The sequence below is a fragment of the Myripristis murdjan genome, chromosome 15 (genome assembly GCF_902150065.1).
Source record: "Myripristis murdjan chromosome 15, fMyrMur1.1, whole genome shotgun sequence".
Classification (NCBI taxonomy): domain Eukaryota; kingdom Metazoa; phylum Chordata; class Actinopteri; order Holocentriformes; family Holocentridae; genus Myripristis; species Myripristis murdjan.
The window spans coordinates 20,949,574-20,969,281 of NC_043994.1; the positions used below are offsets into that span (position 1 = coordinate 20,949,574).

General features: G+C 39.3%; 1 protein-coding gene across 1 annotated transcript in view; it reads left to right on the forward strand.

The window, feature by feature from the left end:
- Positions 1–18,732, forward strand: part of col19a1 (collagen, type XIX, alpha 1) — a 35,247-nt gene extending 16,515 nt beyond the window's left edge. The window contains exons 9-13 of the mRNA XM_030071114.1: positions 8,628–8,681; positions 13,810–13,981; positions 16,218–16,227; positions 18,402–18,587; positions 18,708–18,732. Of these exons, the coding sequence (XP_029926974.1) occupies positions 8,628–8,681; positions 13,810–13,981; positions 16,218–16,227; positions 18,402–18,587; positions 18,708–18,732 (447 nt within the window). The remainder of the gene's footprint in view (positions 1–8,627; positions 8,682–13,809; positions 13,982–16,217; positions 16,228–18,401; positions 18,588–18,707) is intronic.
- The last annotated feature ends 976 nt before the right edge of the window (positions 18,733–19,708 follow it).

Here is a 19,708-nt window from a genome sequence, read left to right on the forward strand (position 1 = left end):
GTGCATCAAACATGTGGCATGCTCTCAGACAACCATGTATCGTAATTCCTTTTTTTCTCATTTACTGTCTAGTTGCACAAGAATCTGGCTGGTACATTATGGTAATGCTGTTCTTCTATAACAGCATATTAAATTCATATAGATCCCTTAAGTCTCAAGGGACTTCCTGTGACTATCAAACACTAGTGCACTCTTCTAGATTTGCATTACATTAAATGGGGTAACAAAGTCAAAGCAAATGTTATTAATAAGGTGAGCTCATGAGACTTTCAATTACTAACGTGAATCTATTCTGTATAAGATTAAAAAATTAGTCAGACTAGGGCTCAGTACACTTTCCTTATTAACAATTTAACTTGACTTTGTAGAGATTAATCAAAGGCATCTATGCAATTTAGAGCATTTAAACACACTCATAATGAGAAATGTTGGCCAATCATCATGACCTACACAGAAAGCTTCATGGGAAAGTGTGTGGGGATTACTTTGGGTGTGTTACTCCAACAGAAAGTACTATTCCGCAATACAGTGCGAGTTGGATGGAGGATTCTAATTCACTGCAAAGGGATTAAACTGCTATGATTAATCCAGAGTCCCTCAGGAAATTAAACAGATAAGTAGTGGGTTATAAGAATGCAGCTTACTTGAAAGGAAATCCATTTTCTACGGCCTTGCACATAAACCCTAGTATTACTAGATTTACAGCTCCTGCATGTACATGCAAAAAAAAAAAAAAAGAAAGAAAGAAAAAAGAAAAAAAAAAACAGGCATAATGGTGAAATTAAAACTTCTTTCTCTTTTACAATACCCTTAATTTGTTTTGCACCTATTACAGCTGTCTCCTGCACTTATGGCTTGTGTTTTCAATTAGTTGTCTCTAATTCAATTTGCTCCCATTGTAGCTCCAAAATGAACAATTCCATAAATTTTATTCATGGTGGTTTATTATCTCACAGACACCAAATTTGGATTAGCTGTCAAAACTTTTCATTGTTCCCATTACATTCAGTGGTGGTAAATTATGATTAGCTTTTTTCAAACAGGTTTTTGTGTAAATGGTTGAATAGAAAATTCCAATTGAGGAGGACTGAATTGGTGTTGGTGCTATAAAATATACATTCTCATATGGATTATAGTAGTGTGGTCTCTGTGAGGTTTATCTTTTCTTTATGACTGACATCTGCAGTTGTGAAGTTATAGCACCAAATGGATCAATGCAGTGTAATTTGAGGGCACATGATAGCAGTACATTTTATCTCTTTCTCATTATCCCGTCATTTGGGAAGCAATTACTCAGCCTTTTGAAGAACTGTTTATATTTTATACAGATCAAATGCTGCGATGTTAACAAAAGGAAGACTGGACATGCTGTTAATATATTCACTGCGCAGTCTTCGGCTTGAAACAGTTTCTTTTTCTCCTGAAAGGAAGCAGCCAGATGGATAATTCCAGCCGGAGTTCTTCTCATTTTCCCTTATTATTTTACACCACTGTAAAATTGTTTTCCAGTGCTTTTATCACATCATGTGTTTGATACATACTGTTTCCCTCTTACTGAAGCTGTGCAAATAAACCCTGTATAAATATTAGGCATTCCCACTACAGAAGAGGGCACCAGTTCAAAAGTGGAAAATGTGGAAAATCTAGTCCATTAGTTTATTTTGTGGAATAGTGTATCTATTATTGCTCTCTTGTTATGTCAGCAACACTGTTGACAATACCTTTGCTTTCTTTTCCTTTCTTGTCCTGTCCCATCCCGCCCCGTCCCGTCTCGGCCCGCCATTTAAAAGATTTCTTTTTATATCAAATGTTGTGCCTTCCAGCTGTTGGGAAATAGTATCCAGCCCTGCAGCTGCTGGGCCACTGTGTCAGGAAAAACAGCGGAACAGCTGTAGAACCAAGATGGCGGCTGAAATGACAGGACTTCATACAGTAAAGCCATTCACTAATGTGTGAACGAGAGAGCTTTCACTAACCGTTCTGTGTGTCATGTCCTCGACAGGGAGACACAGGGCAGAGCGGGCTTCCAGGAAATCCAGGTCACAAGGTGGGCTGCTTACTGCTGAAATCATATCTTTGCTCTTGCATCTCTTTGGAAAGAACAAAATTGCCTATCAGCTAGCCACATCCAAGGCCACTTGTCAGCCACTCAGACAGCTTGAAAGCGATGCAATTAGAAGGTCTTAGTTCTCTTTTAAGCTCTTAAAGCTGTAGGTGCAGTTCAACACCCTGACGGACACTAGGCATGGGCAAGTTTTACATTTGTTTCATTTCAGCTAAAAATGCAGTGTTGAAATGAGGGTGTCCTGCTGAAAATTTAATTGCAATTTAATCGCAATAAGTGGCTGTGGGACTATAATTCCATATTTTGTAATATTAGGATAAAAAAAAAAAAAAAAACATATTCAAATGGCTAATGAGACCAGATATTTCATTTCCACTCAGGCGATTAGTGTTAGATCATTTCCAGTTTATGCTTCACCAACAAATAATTTTATTCCTAGGTATGGAGGTTGGGCTAATCCTGGGCCTGTGTCTAGAGAGGATGTTAAGATCACTGCCTGGTGACATATTTGCCTATGAAACTTGATACATGGAATATAGCATGACATTTAATGGCACAGCTCTGTCCACTTTTGCGCTCCAAGATGGGATTCAGGATCCAGCTGAAACTTTTTTGTTACACAACGCTGCGCATGAAAAGTTGATATCAAGAGCAACAGCATTAGTATTGAGATTGATGCCACTGTTTCCATGTCTGGCCATTTTACATCTAATCTCAATCCTTCTCGCCAGCAATTCCTTAGCTTTTTCAAGGATGTTTCTTGGTATCTGTTTACTGTATTGTAATGTGTGTGTCTGTGTGTGTGTGTGTGTGTGTGTGTGTGTGTGTTTGTGCTACTGTAGCCATTCATGTTTCTGTAGGTGAGAAACAAGGTATTTCTGTCTCGGGCAGTGCACAAACCTATGACCCTAATATATGTAATGTTAAGAAGACACAGTTGCGATGTGTTTCTTCACAATCTGTCTCAATTATTTTTTCAGGCTCATTTGGTATCCATTGTAAGAACAACCATTTCCCGCAGCTGTCGATATCATAAGAGCAATGAAATGGTTGCCCTTGTACCCTACAATATGGCAGGTTGCTGGAGCGTTATTGGCCAGCTGAGGTCATGAAACTGTATAGGTTACACTACTGCAGCACTGTAATAACTGAGCCAACAAGTTCCAAGATATCTCACACACTTCTGGCAGAGTGTGTGGAAAGTAGGGGGTGGGAAGCTTGCGAGGAATCAGTGATCAGTAAGATATTTGTGGAAATAAGCCCCTAAGATGAGATATTTGTAGAAATAAGCCTCTAACAGCTTATTCCCTGACTACATATAATCTTTTGAATGCTATAGGACTGTGCTGAGTTTAAAATGAAGGAGCGAGACCAGCAAAGCAAGCAATATTGCTGGGACTTTGGTATCTGGTTCCCAAATGTGTTTTTTTGTATTTGTGCAAGTACATTGTTCCTTGCTAAGCTTAGTTCAAAGGAGCTGAGTGAGTTGTGAAGTTAGGGATTTACAGGAAGGAACTTTATTGCACCATAACTCCAATACAAAGGACTGATACAAAGAGCTCTTCCTATGAGGTCTTTCTTGCACCACATTTAGCACAGTTTCATTTTAACATTTAGAAAGGATTCCTTTTTATGCTCTGCCACCACGGTACATGGTATGCGGGACACTCTGTTGTCACAATGGTGTCTGTGCGTCTGCTTGTCTCTTTAGTACCTGTTGGATATTTCTCTCTGGATAATGTTTTGTAATATAGACAATTTCCATTGAGTTCATTACAATACTCGTGCCTGAGAGCAAAGGTGTTTTCAGAGCTGTGTTGAATTGTTTTATCGAGTTTGGCTTATGTAAAAGTGGGAAAAATTATAAGTATGAACTTTTCAAGGGTCTCTCCTTCCTAACTTTCAGTCATGTCATTGCAGGGGGAACTTGGATCAGAAGGGCAAAAGGGAATCGATGGGGAGAGGGTAAGTACTTCTATCTCCAGCAGACATATATTCCATACATTGCACATCAGCCAGATCTGGTTTCGTCAGGGAATCAATTCTTATAGGCTATTCATTTTCTGTTCATCTGTGTGATCCCCTGGGGGGGAGGAGTGAGGCAGATTTTTCTATGTGGCTGTTTTCAGGTGGCTGTCATATCAGAAGTGGATCTAAGTGTGTTCTAGCCTGCAACGTCCTTCTGCAGTTAAATTAATTTATATGTACCACAGGCATGGAATACTGATGAACCACAGTCATTTTATAACCTTAAGCCTCTTCTATGCCATTTCCAATCCAGCAATATTGCATGCTCTAACAGCTTGCATGCAGCGATGAAACTAATGTATATATATACTGCTAGAAGTGATTTTTAACGTTAAATTTGAAGTGAATCGTGCTTGGGTTTAAGTGAACAAAGCGTTTTACTTGCTCTGTTGTAGCCAGCGGCAAATAAGCATGCATTCATCGTAAGTGTTAGATGAATCAACCACTATTTTATGTGTTTGTTTGCTCAGTGGCATGACTCCACTGGATGGTAGGTTGAGCATATGATCAGTTTAAAGTGGTTCAATACAAGAACCTCTTTACATTACCATCTTTCCCCTGAATAGACAAATAGCTGCCAGATAAATATGCTTTCCCAGCAGAGGTTATGGACCTGCACTATGCTCCGATGGTAATTCTGAATGCTCACAGTAAAAAAAAACAAAAAAACAAAAAACAAAACAAACCTAGACTATGTTGAGCTTCTCCATGTCTAATTAATATGACACAATTATCTGTTCAAGTCACAATGAAATGGAAAAATTGCATTTTTTACATTGTTAGGTGATTCTTCATCTTATATGCCAATTTAAGATTACATGCCAACACATTTATAAAAAAACATTTTCTTTTCACGTTTTATAAAAATTTTATTATTTACCTCCTGGTTACTGCATGTCACGGTGCACCAGTAGTTCTGCTTAAACATTAAACCAGTAATACACATGGGGCAACACAATAGGGCTGTGCATTTTTTGTTTTTCACCCACAACGACCTTGTCTCCTTTTCCTGTAACACTGTGGTTGAGTCCCGGTGGCCGTGTGTATTCCCTGTGAAGAGTCAGGAGCTTGTGGCAACTCAAGCATTGCAGTACGTCCTGCCACAGTGTCCTGTTTCAGCCAGAAATGCGTCAAATTACGGAAGCAAGACATCATCGAAACTAGGGTTGGGCCAAATACATGTATCGGGTACAGATAATGTACTTTTTATGAGCATGAGTATCAGCAGAGTAAAATGTGTCAGAATCCGTACTTGTGATGAAGAATAATCCTCATTGGATAGCTATGTTCACACTGTTTTGTAATCAGCCAGCCACACACACAGCTTCTCCATGACACAGGGCCTGGTTTAGCCTATACAGGCAATGTTCAAAGTTGTATTTGGTGAGTTTTCACTTTTTCTTTTAACTGCTTACATAAATCATAAAAAATATATATATATATATATATTTGTGTGCCCCTTCGAGGACTGCAATGTAAATTATTTACAGACTTTTCATCCCTGTTTTTTCTTGCGAGGACAGAAAAGAATAATTATATCATTAAATCATGCCTCTCTTTAATTGTGGGATCATGAAAAGTGGCAAGTGCCAGGTAGTTACATATATCTTTTAAATTTAAAAAAATTAGGAGTGAAAGTTTCAAGCAGAATCCGTTAGTTGAAAATAGAATGAAGAAAGCAAAGAAGAAGAAGAAGAAGAAGAAGAAGAAGAAGAAGAAGAAGAAGAAGAAGAAATGGCAATGAACCTAAAAGGACATGAAAGCTTTATACAAATGAATTTCAGTGACCTCACCCAGTGGAAAAAACAACCTTGTGGGTTCTTTGTGTAGGCTACTACCTTACACAGACTGTCATACAGTGATGTATTTTATCATACATATAGTACATGCAATATAGTGCTACATCTTTTGATGATCATAAGACAACACATGTATTTGTAATTAATAATGTGAATACATATAAGCAGTGCTCCTGTGTATGTTTCTAATATTCTGTATGGTACGGTTATATATAGTTGATAATTGTTTACTATCAATCCAGGTAGCAGAAATTTATGGTCATCACCACTGAGGAGATTAAAGGATCTGATCAGCTGGGGAGCCACAGAGCAGATAATTAATGGGTGAATGTGCTGTGAGACTGCACAGAAGCTGTTCTTGCTACATACCCATTCACTTTTCTTCTCTCACAAGCCTCCTCAGTATTTTCTTCCACCCCCTCCCAAAAGGTTGCCGTGGACAAAACTAATTGTGAGTGGGCAGCAAACCCCAAGTGAAATGCAGGTTGGCCACAGAAAAACAGAGATAAAGAAACCTTGTGAAAACATGTGGTGGACCTGGCAGTTTCTGCCCTGGTCCATGCAGAGCACCATTAGCTGAAGCATAAATATCTCCCCCAACAACGCTGGTGCCAACTCTCCTCTCTGAGGAAAGCAGCTATTGGCAGCTCAAAAAGTTGCCAAAAGTCACCAGATGATGTCAGGTGCTAATTTGCATATGAATGACGCCATCAAGTATATTTACATAGCAATCTGACAGAGATGCAGACCACCAGCTGGACCAACTGACTGGAGACATGACTGACAAATTTGTGGCCGTATCAACACAAACTACAAAGGGAGAACATGAATGAACACAAGTCTAAATAAGTCTTCATAAGGCCCCTTAATATTTGAGTTCTTGTGTTGGTGCTGGTGCTTCAGCAGTCAAGAGGAAAGAGGGAGAGAGCTTGTCAGTGGTTCTTCTTTCTTCTCTATTGATTTAGTGAATATTGGCTGTCTAGAAAGTTGGAAGCCCATGTTCTAGCTTTAGAAATACTGAGGCAACTCTTTGCCAGAGAGAGAATCTATTGTCTGCTCAAAAAAAAAAATCACTTAAAGTCGCCAGATGACTTTGTATACTAGTTTGCATATCAATATATTTGTTTCAGTACCCTGCTTTTTGCAGGGACGGGGACTACACTGCATATGGAAAGCAACACGATCCTCAGACAAGCCTGCAGTTCAAATCGGTGTTGTCTGTTCTAATGTGTTTCCAAACAGATTTGAAATCAACACCTTAACATTTTTTCCATGGCCCAAAATACCTCGACTTGTCACTAGTCTTGTCACTTTTGAAAAATAAAGTTGCAGGGACGGGCCTTAAAAGCTGCTAAATGTGGTGGCAAAGTTGCCAACTTGGCAGCAGTGGAGTGAGGATCTGTTGACGGGCTTCCTGCTTTCCTCTGCCCTCAGTGGAGCGAGGGGCCACGCTGTGTTGCTACTGATCTGTGTTGCAAACTCGGCTACATTTCTCACATTCACATCAATATATGATCAGTGATAATAAATAGAGAAAATGCTCATTACTCAGTGTTAAACCGCATTTATATGTTGATGGCTTTTTTTGATGTGTGTATATATATATATATATGTGTGTGTGTGTGTGTGTGTGTGTGTGTGTGTATACGATTAGCAGACTAACTGGCAGCAACAGTGACTAGAGCTGTACCTGGATGACTTTTTGGTTAATAACAAGTTATAATCATAAATAAATCTGAGAATGAAATGTTGATTAATTTAATTAATTTAATGTTAGAATAAATGTAATTCATCACTCCCACGCCTGGTGATTGCTATGGTTTCTTAGATATTTCATTCTTAGCTTTATATTCCATTTGATGCAGTATATTTTGTTGTGCAAAGGCCCATCCTTCTGAAATGCTGTGTGAAAACAAGAAAACCTAAGATCCGACACAATCTGCCTGCCTATAAATCACAGTGTGGATCAAACAATAATGGAGTGTTCATAAATCATTGTGTTCCACTCTGTTCTCTACTGTTTTATTGGGCCCGTTGATGCAACCCTTGCAGTTGATTTAGATTAATATTAGGCTTAGGAGGAAATGTATGAACTAACATTTTGGGTGAAACATATAACCTACCCACAATTGTCCAAATGCCCCATAACATTCAGACTTACTGACATAGGGTTGCATCCAACCAGCTGACTGAATAACACTGCTCTTAACCAATTAACCGGTTTCTCAATTATTCACTTGCAAGGCAGTTTTAGTTGATGGGTTTTTGAGAAAAGTGGGATGGTACGGTGCAGTGGTACTGGATCATAGTGAAAGGTGAATCATTTAAAAGGCCAAGACAGCAGATATTCAAGACCTGTAATGTAGCTGTCAGATAGATTTTTGGCTATGGTTTGAAAGGAACTGCAAGAATCTTATTCTAGGCCAGAGTTTGATTTTTCAGGGTTATATAGGTGGATGACACTGCAGTGCATGCAAAGTAATTGCATTGTTTTACAATTTTTGTTTGGTTGTTTGTTTGTTTCATTATGTCCTGAAATATGATCATGTGTGTCAGCAAGCGTTTCACATCAGAGTTGGTTCAGTTCCATTTCAACTCAGTTGTTTCAATTTGGGGAAAGTGCTCAGCCTGCAAATTAAACATTGCCCTGTTTCTCGTAATTCTCCATCAAAACACGTCTTTAAAATGAATCATTAGTAAATTCCTGTTGTAATGCCTCTTGTGTTTCCTCATAGGGTGAAAAGGGAGCACCAGGAGAGCCTGGTAAAGATGGAGCACCAGGAAAAGACGTAGGTTACTATCTTTGATTGTAAACAAAGTGAAGGTTAAGTAGCATATGCATTTTTGCATGCTGATTTCAGCTGGCCTATTTATTGGCTTATTTGACTGCAAGATGTTTTTTTTTCCTGACCTCTCCCGTTCCTGCTATTAGCTCATAATCTTTTTTTAAAGCCTGCGTGTTATTTAAAGCTCGAGTAGACACCTGAGAAGACAGAATTCTATGTATGAACATGTGAGGTGGTATCAATTTGCAGATATAAGTCCTATGGGACAGTAGGAGTGTACAACATGTTATCTTGAGGGTAATCCAAGTTACACATGTGGTTACATGATGTTCAGCAGCAGAGGAAAGTGTCATATAAAAAGGATCAGGCTGTGCTGAAAGAACATGATATCTTCTGTATAAGAGGGTCTGTGACAGCCCATCTTGATATCCTCCAAGAATCTCCCTGTTTTTATCAGTTAAGTCTATATGATATATATTTATGTAGAGTTAAAAAATGTGTTTAAAACCCATATTTTCCAATGATCTGTCAGTGCAATCAGTCATGCACCACACTGTATACTGTACGGCAGTTTATCGCTGAGCAAATGGAAAGTCACAAAAGGCATTTCCCGCTGTAACCTCCCCGGCATTTGTAGGCCGGCACTCAAGATATCTGTGTTACTTGGAGATCCTGTTCCACGGAGCTTTAACAACCTGCCATTCAGTGTATCAACATTTTCCTAGCAGAATTTTCTGAATACATAACTGTAACTTTTTTAAACATTTAATTTAGCCACTCTTGTATGGGTAAACCCAGTTTATGGTGCAGCCAAAACCTCCTCCTTGCATTCACGCTGCCTCTTGTCAGACAAGGGCATTGCCCAGCAGCTGTTCCGGATAGTAAAAGGCATAAGTAAACATAATTAGGCTGCATTTGTACATCCCTGCCTCTCTGGCTTTGTTTATTTGCTTGTTTTGGTTGTCTTGTACTGGGGAGTTGCCAGATTGTCTTGTGGCCCCGCCACTATAGGAGTGACGAGACACAGTGGTGTGTGTAATTAGCAGGCGAGGGTACACAGCTCCCCACAGCGTTCTGACCTCATGCTGCAGGAGTGACAGCCACATAGCCGGCACAAGCCTATTCCCAGCCCCCCCCCCCCCCCCCCCCCCCCCCCCCCCCATCCCCCCCCCCCCCCCCCCCCCCATCCCACCCCATAAATGCAACAAAGCCTAACAATATATCCAGCCCCTGCGTGTCACTGTGCACTGGATAGGGCCTGTGGGCTGAGGCTGAGCACATTAGTAGGAGACAGAAGTGCAGCATCTTAACTAGGCTATGCTGTAGACAGTAGGGTGGTAAAAAAGAAAAATTTCACTCTCTCCCTAAAGGGGTCATTAGACGCCTCCAGCTCGAGAGGGGAGGGGACCTTCCCGAAGATCATCAACATACATCACAACAGAATATTTTAGCGTTGGTCAGTTGAATGTTTAGATCAAAATCTCAGTTGATACAAAGGCAATTTTCAGGCCATTTCACATATCGACTTGCGCGCAGAATAACTCACCAAAGCCTAGTTTGGGAAGAACTATATTCAACCGTTAAGGTTTTATGAACCTCTTTTGTAGTTCCAGTGGACTTTACATTTGTGGTAATTGCTGCAGTTTTAAAACTTTCATTCATACAGCTCCATTCTGCTCGGATTTTAAACGGCCGCTATGCTTTATACTATTTGTTGGTCAGTTTGTTGAGTTTTTTTTAAATAGTTTTTTAAATACTTCATTAATACTTTATAGGAAGTAGATGACTTCACCCCTTTAAATACATTTAGAAACACATGTATTGTTAATGCTACAAAACATTAGCAGAGAACAATTGCATGAGCAATAATGAGGGAAGGATCAGTATTTGCTGTAAAAATTTTTTCCCTCATTGTACAAAGAATCCTCCCACATAAGACTACAGCTGTAGTCAGAGTTGGATTTGTATTATATATGTTTGGATGGTTATTCTATTTGATATTTCGAGGCTAGCTGGTTTAATGGAAACCAGTTAAACTGTTTCACTTATAAGTAATTTCAGAGATTGAAGAAATATTTACAACCACAGCAACACTTAATTTACCAGGCGTCAGCATAAACTCCCAGTGGTCATTGCTGTATCGGATGATTGCGCTGGTGCCATCGATCTGTTTACATTTTGAAAACACCTCTCTTGCATTAGTGGACAAGTCTTTGTAAGCATCCCGCTGTAGACAGTGAGCTCTGAAGTTGTTCGTAGTTACGGCATGTGTGAATGTTGGCATGCTACCAGCACACTTTAGATCTCCTCTCTGCCGCGGCCAAGTGGTTTGCATCATTGTTTTCTGATGGCATAGTAATGAATACATGTTTCATTTGAAGTAAATATCAATAATTGCGTTCCTGCATTACCACACTGTGACTGATGCAAACATTTATTTTTGCGACTATATACTCAAACCTTTGTTGATTGGAAAAGTCAATATTATTGATCTGTCCACCGGATGTACTGTCCTCAAAGTCTATTGTACATACTGTAAGTGGAGACCAGGAGAGAGGAGAGGAATAGAGGTTGAAAAGCTGCTCTGGCACAACATCACCCGCTGACAAGATGCATGGACGGGGCAGGTAACACCAGGAAAGAGAAACAGTTTTTTTTGTTTGTTTGTTTGTTTGTTTTACAGCATGTGGCCCTTGTACAAACCCTGCAATATCTTGGTTTTACTAATAAATATTTGTTTAAGTCTTTCAAAATAATAAGGCAAAAATAAGGCTTTTTTTTTTTTTTTTTTTACAGAATGCAAACTCATGCTGAGGCCCTTTTTGACAAGTTAAAAAAAAGTAACACTGATCATTTCCAAAGTACCAGCTTTACTATGCAGTAGGCCTAGACAGAGTACAGTTAAGAGTATGTGATGTTTAATCTTCAGGACAAATAGCGTCACTTTACTGGAAAGAAGCAACGTCATTTAGAATCAGCCTTGGTCATTGGAGAATTTCCTAGGCTACTTGCGTTTTTTTTTTTTTTTTTTTTTTTTTTTTTTTTTTGTAAGACTTAAATCCAAACCACTAGTCTGGGGAGTCTGGGGGTCAAGTTCTACTGAAGGTAAATTGCAATCATGTAAGTTAAAATATCCTAAATTAAAGAATTAAAGCAGTCACTGCCATAGTGATATAGTAAACTAGAAATAAACACTAGTATTAGTTTGTATGTATAAAAACAATAGTGTGTAAAGCTTTAGCTGCATAAAAAGTTGATTCTACTTTTAGCACTTTGGAAACTGGGGTATAATTGCTTTGCCCTTTTTTCTATCAAAAACATATAACTCATTAAGAGATCACGTCTTCCCTACAGCCTTATGATACTTGACTGTCACTCATGTTTTTATGCAGTTATTTATTTATTTATTTATTTTATGAGTTTACCAAATGTAGTCATTTATGTGTGTTTTCTGTTTATTTCCTGGCCTTGAACCCTTTGTTATAAAGTGTGAAATGTAATCACCACATTCCGGTGAATAAAAGCCAAACATATGTGGAAGCACTACAGGTTGTTATACTGGTGCCTAACAACATGCAGTGACTTGTTACGCTCTGTTTAAGGATAAACACTTGCAAAAAAAAAGTGCATTTAGAAATCATTGCACTCAGTTTTCTCCCTTGAGCGTTGTCACTTCATAAATTTGTTGCTTTCTCTTGTTTCTTGATACTTGCTGTGAGCTGCATTTGCACATTTGGAACCAATATAGCAAATTACGTGACTTTTTCTTCTTAGGTTTAGCCAATCATAATTCTGGCAGTAAATTTAGGAGTGAAAAAAAAACCAAAAAAAAAACAGTTTTCACCAATAAATCCCATATAAACAAAGCCAGTAGTAGAGCAAGATTGTTTCAGTGGGGTACCACACTGCAATTACGAATTAAGCCTTCAGAAAGCAAACAATACTCTCCTCAACAGTCTACCTCTCTGTCTTTATCTGGGAAACAAATTTACCAGGCTTTCTCACAATAACAACATGATTGTCTCCTAATTGTTATTAGATATTTTCTCATATTTATGTGATCTTTTCTTGTTGAGAGAAAATCATCACAAAGTGGATGTTGGTGTCCAATTTACAGCCTCTTGTGCGTGAATTAAGAGAAACGTTAGAAGGGAAAACATGTTGATACAAGTATTTTTCATGGAAGCTACAGTATAACATTTCAATATAATTCCGTTATATATCAATTACTGACATGGGTGATGTTTGTCACCATGACATTATTGGTGTTTTCAGGTCAGAATTCTGTGGGTTAAATTATTTTGGGCAGCTGATACAACTGATTTACCACTACAAGCTCATATTAAAAAAAAAAAAAAAAAAAAAAAAATGTTTATAGCCTGGCCTAAAGGACATTGACACAAAAATAGTGGTCTAATATGTGAAAAATTTCCAGCACTGTGTCATGTTGAAATAATACCAATCTGTTGTGCCCTTGGTTGCAGGTTTGTGACATCACATTGAGGCCTAAATCATTTTGGACCACCAATATGACAGATGTCCCATAAAGGGAGTCTCAAGCACTGCTAGAGAGAATTTGTTCCAGCCTGGCCCGCGAAGGTTTTCTATCTCAAATCAGGGAAAAAAAACAGTTCCTCTTGGCATACTGATGGAGGCTTTTCAAAAGTTAAATATATTTGAGCCTGGCAAACGGCAGCTCTTACCAACACATTGTGTCAAAGGAGACGTCTACTCTCCACAGAAATAAACTTGGGCTGGGCCCAAAACAGATTTCAGACTATTCTGGAGAGCTGAAAACCTGGGTACTTACTTACCCATTAACACTTATGTCCATCAACACTGTCACAGTGATGCCACATTGCTGTGCTTGTAATTGCAGATTTGTGACATCAAATCCATGGTTAAATCTTTTTTTTTTTTTTTTTTTTTGGCCACAAACTTGACAGATGTCCTGTTATAAATCTGTATAACAATAGCCCAAGTAATTACAGAAGTGTGGACTGAAAACACTGGTAAGATTATGGTGACTTCATATCGTAGTTATTGATATGTAGCAGGCTGACTGGATTATGTTCACATTTGTCATTCCACATAGCTTAAGTGAAAATGCTTGTATGGACATATACTGCAGAGGGTGGTGAAGGCTGCACAGAGGACTGTGGGGAGCAGCCTTCCTACCACCTCGGACCTCTACACCTCACGATGCAGGGGGAGGGCCCTCCGCATCTTGAAGGACTCCTCCCATCCCGCTCACAGTCTGTTTCAGCCCCTCCCCTCAGGCAGGCGGCTGAGGAGCATACAGAGTAAGACCACCAGGCTCAGAAACAGCTTCTTCCCTGCAGCTGTCAGACTGTTGAACTCGAGCCATGCTCTGTAGTCTCCCATCTCTCTCTCTCTCTCCCTCTCCTGCACAAATCACTTTCCACCATAAGTGCAATATTACTAACATGCGTGTTTAGCACTAAGCTAATTCTGCACTGACCAAGTCCAACAGTTCCATGAATCCCAGTCCCGGGCATCAGGTTCTGTGGCTTGGTCCATTCTATATTACACTGTCTATATTATATATACATATTTATATATATATACATATACTGTCTATATTTACATAGGCTGTTTATATTTTTCTCTATATTTTTATATTTACTGCTTATATATATTATATTTATTATTTATTATATATATACTACTTACTTATATATAGGCTGTTTATACTTATAGATATACTATTTATATTTTTATTTACATTTACATATGCTGTTTACCTTTACTTACATATACTGTTTATAGTTTACATACTGTTTATACCCACACATACTGTTTATATATACTGTTTATACCTATACATATATATTTATATACTGTTATATATCTTATATTTTATATTTACACTTATATTTACACTTCTTTTCTGGTCTTTTTTTGGGGGGGGGTTTTTTTGGCTTATACCGGGACCTGAGTGCTAATTTCGTACCACTAGCATGTAAGTGTGAACTGGTATGACAATAAAGTTCCTTGAATCCTTGAATCCTAAGGTTGGAAAGGGATATAAATGTACCCTTTAATTTTCTCTTGCCTCACAAATAAGAAGCTATGAATCAAAAACCAACTTCAACCCAGTGATATTTTCTCAAAATAGCAAAGACAGATCACATAATGACTAGAAAACATCACAATAACAAGAAAACATGTTGATATTGCAAGACCCTTTTCTCCTTTTTCTTAAAAAAAAAATCCCATTACTGCAAGAAACCCTGGAATTTTTTTTTTTTTTTTTTCAAGACGAATGTAATAGGCTGCTATAGTAGTCAGAACCTGAAGTTGTTTGTGTCCTTGTTATTCGATGAAACTTCTCTGATGAGGTCCTCTGATGCATCTGATGCTCCTTCATTTTTGGCATTGCTCTGGGAATATAACTCAGAAGGAAATTTCCCTTTGAAACCCCATGTGTCAGATTGCCCCAGCAAAGTGGTTTGGCTGTCGATTTAAATAAAGAATTTGGCTCTCATGTGCAGCAGTGACTCTGCAGCCCTATTATTGACAGAGTTCAAGGGAACAAGGTCCACCTAATGTGATACAACCTGATAAAGTCGTGTGACACCGAGCGCTGCAACTCAAAAGACAAACTACATGCGCTGCATTAGCATGTGGCCATACAGTATTTGTTCAGCAGCAGCGTTGCCATGGCCAGTGTGTTTTCTCAATGGTAATGTTGCAGAGGAGTCTTGCAGAGAATAGGGAATGAATTAGTCACGCCTCTGGTGCAGCCAGTCTTAATGTGATAAGGGTAGGTAATCATCCTCTGCAGATAATTCACTATTAATAGCCTTTTTAACTCTATATATAACCATGACAAATTATTGTATTTCGGAGCCATTTTGCGACCGTCCACACTCCCCATCTTTCCTTTTTCCCCCCCCTAACCTATTTCAAAGAGTTGTTGCTGCTGGCCCAAATGTGTCACTCGCAACAAGGCATGCTGCAAATTTAGCCTGTCAATATGTGTCAAGCCTCATTCATCAGCTATCAGTGGTGTAGTCATTTATCCCCAGTCTTTATCTCAGCTGTCCCTCCTCTTTCACATTTCACCACCGAGAGGCTTGACTTTGCCCCAAGCATGCACAGTTCAATCCCACCCCGAAGTACACCTCTCCCGGCTCGGAGGCAATGACAATCACAGTCCTTGCTGAAACTGAGTATGATGAGGGGGAATGGAGAGGCATGGTAGTTTTAGGTAGACACAGTGTAATCAGCTGATTGTCTATCTAGCTCCAGCAGAGTATTGTGTCATGATTTATCTTGTCTGGCAATCACCGGTGTTTGTTTTATCCACATCGACTGGTAGTGACAGGTATGAGAATCTGACGCCTGCATTAGATGCTGGTCTACTGACTGCATTGGACACCGTCTGGTGACAACTGAATGACATTATACACATTGGGAGATTATATCATTTCAGCAGTTTACAAATCCACATAATTTGGACTGAAAATAAATAAAACTTCAGGAGGTAATGTGTTGTATAATTGTCATTCTCAGGGTTTGAAAGGTGATCCAGGGCCTATTGGTCCACTTGGCCCCAAAGGAGACAAAGTGAGTGACACTCCCTAACATATTGAGTGCACAAGATCACGTTGTTTTCCTTTTTTTATGGGAATAGATAACCTCACTACAGGGAATCTACCTGACTTGCATGAGCTGTGATCCCAGACTCAGTAACCTGTTTGCCCATCTGTTTGAAGTGTTGGTCTAATTGCTGCTCCAAACATGGTCAACTAAAGAAGACTGTTACTGCTGTCATTAACTTTTAAGCGATAAGCAAGATCTTACTCACTGACCACTGGCGATGACAGTGCTGTCACATTAAGTTTCCATCCTCATGCCATTTGCTATCTGCAGATTATTTGTATTTTCATTGAGATGACTGTTACTTGTAACGGACACACCCGACAAAATCCTTTTATCTTGCTTAAGGTCTCTCCAAACAATTTTTATCGGATTAAAGCCACGACTAAGAGTGTGGATGGCATGCTAAACACATTCTGGTGTTGGAACTGCTGACAGGGACGTTTCACTTAGAGTGTAATATTTATAATTGTACGAAGATTAAGATTTGTTAAAATTTGGAATCCAGAGGTTACGTGGCTATGTCTGTTAGGCTAGACTGGTTTGATAAGCCTGGGATTTTTAAGACATCCTAAAAAAAAAAAAGCCAGCACTTCAAAGGAAGTTTGATGCAAAACCTTGTTCTTATCTGCAGTCCCTTTATAGTCTGTTCACTGAAATGAATTAGATTAACTCTTCTTGCAATGCAGGAAATATTGGTCTTTTTTAAGTTTTCTTTCCTTTTCATCCCACAGTGGGATTATTTGCCATGTATGAGATGAAATGTTTTCCTGTAATTAGTTGCCATATCTCCTGCTCTCTTTTATTTTTCCTCCGTTATTGGGCTTTTTTGTTGTTGTCTTTTGGTAGAACTCACTGCATAATTGTAGGTGCAATGCACTGTCTGCCAGCCTTGAAGTTATAATGAGGTCTGTGTGTTTCTGTGAAGACAACAGAGAATCACAGGGTATTTCATCCTATTTTCCGGATGGGAGGTGGGGGTGGGGGTGGAGAGAACGTTTGTTTGTATTGAAACTGACAGAGGGAGGCAGATTTGGAGGCATAAAGTAATGAGTCCCTGAATATCCCATAGCAGGCATATTTTAGCTGTGACATTCATTTAGACAACAAAATGGATATGAACTACAAGCATCTCTCTTTTCTTTCATCTACATCAGATAGCAGGGTATTGCCAATTGTAAAGTCCAGTGATTCTCAACTCATTTAGTCCTCTATAAAGTGCTGTTGTGAATGCAGTGAAACAGCGGAAAGATCTTGAAAAAGTCAGAGAGTGCTATATGAGTTCGTATGAGTTTTATCAGAAAAGACAAAAGACAAGTGAGGCAATAAAACTCATGTGAGATCGTTGTTTATACTTGGTGATGCCGGTGTCAGAAGACATCTGCTTCTTTCCATATATGACGTTTCATGACTGACTGTATGTCACAGTCACCAGACAGTGTTATCATACCTGTCCATTGTTAATGCTACAAAGCTTTTACATGCTATTGCACGGCTGTGTTTATTTTAAGGCCTGTCACACTTAATAGCACTAGCCCACCTGCCTGTTGTCTGACACATTCAAAGTCATCATACAAGCTTCCTTTCATGACATAAACATCATCTAATGGCCTACTATAAGCTTTAAGCTTTATGGGCTTGGGGTAGAACAGTGTGTATATTGAAATATTAATGTAGTGCATGTTGAATCTAATTTTTTATCACCTTAAGTCACGCCGAATGCCCTTTGGTCGAGATGCTCAACCGTCTAAAATACATTGCATGGATTAGCTTCAGCTAAACTCTGCTTCATACACTGCGCTTACGATGTGATTGTTTAGTTTTGGAAGTTCTCACTATTTATAACTTATTCCTTCACAGGGTGATATGGGTCTGCCTGGTGCCCCAGGTCTGACCGTAAGTACACACTGTTGAATTAATGTCAGCACATTGTATTTACATACTGTGCCTACAGGAAAGAGCATTCAAAAAGAGTGGAAAGGTTGAGATGTACTGATGTGGGTGCAACCTGAAATGGCTGGAATGGACTTTGTAAATATCACAGCCTTTTGGCTTTGTGGGTGCTATATACAGTGTGAAAACATCTGGCCCATACAGATGGAAAGTGAAGCACTCAGGTGAACAGTCTTTGTGTCACATTACCATCACTTGGGAATGGGTCAAGCAGAGAGCAGATAGACAGGGCTCAATAGGCAGCCCCACTTGGGCCAAGAAGGATGAGGATGAGCAGCCAGGCAGAGAAGAATGGGGCTTCAAGTCCTGGGATGGGGTGGAGGTTGACAGGTAGTGGCGGGCTGTATCCTACTTGGGTGAAACACACAGTTTGTGGGTTACTCAGAAAAGACAGCTCAGTTTCCGTCTCCCAATTCCCTCTTCCCCCTGTCTCCCTTTTCGCACTTCCAGAGAGTCCAGGTTTATGTCCCAGTAGACTTCTTGCATTTAGAAATACACCAGGGTTTATGCAGTTCGATCTTATAATTGGGCTAGCTGTAGTTGTTGCTTTTCCTGTGGTCATGTCAACATAAATCCAGGCAAGGGAGAACTTAGACAGGTACTCTACACATTCCCATGCACACACTTGCACACAACACAAATTGGAGGTACATATGCCAGCCTGAACAGATACATGCATACAAAGACACTTGCATGCTCATTCAACACATATAATGAATGCACGCATACACACAATGACACCTACATGTGCTGTATTTTGATTGCACTGTAGCAGGGGAGTTGACAGGTAGTGGAGATTAAAAGTATACTGTGGGTGGTTAGCTAATTATCTGCGCATCATGAGGGGATAGCCTGCCTGTTTTCATCAGCAGTGGAGTGATACAAAGAGTGTCCCACCGCTTCTGGCCTGCCCCTTTTATGTCACTGAAGTGCTTACTATACCCATGGAACACTGCCACCATCCATTAGCCATTCACTCATGCTAATTTTACATTTATAAGGACAAGCAAAATACCAGACATCTTTTCCTGACTGGCGAAACATGATTTTTGTTTCCACAAATGTTTTCACATAACGCCAGTCAACTTTGACTGTGAACATACAGTAGAAAGTGTGGAAGCAATTGCTTAAGTAGTGTGGATTTACTGCAAGTGGAACTGCATTGTTATGCATGTAACCCAAGGTCAAAACTCTGTGCTTACAAGCCAGCAGGATGGTACAGCACTGTACATGAAGAATTGATTTATTAGCTAAAACACCACTGAGAGATTGAGGCCTATTTTATTTAGGGTGTCGCAGGTCAGAGCTGTCAGTCATTTTTTTATAGATACTGCTGCAAATATCTCAAGGCTACCGGCCTTCTTGTTAAATATCTGACTTTTTTTTTTGTTTGTTTTTTAACTTTGCATGAGATCTCTGACTCGCATTAACCACATATGTTATGAATGTCT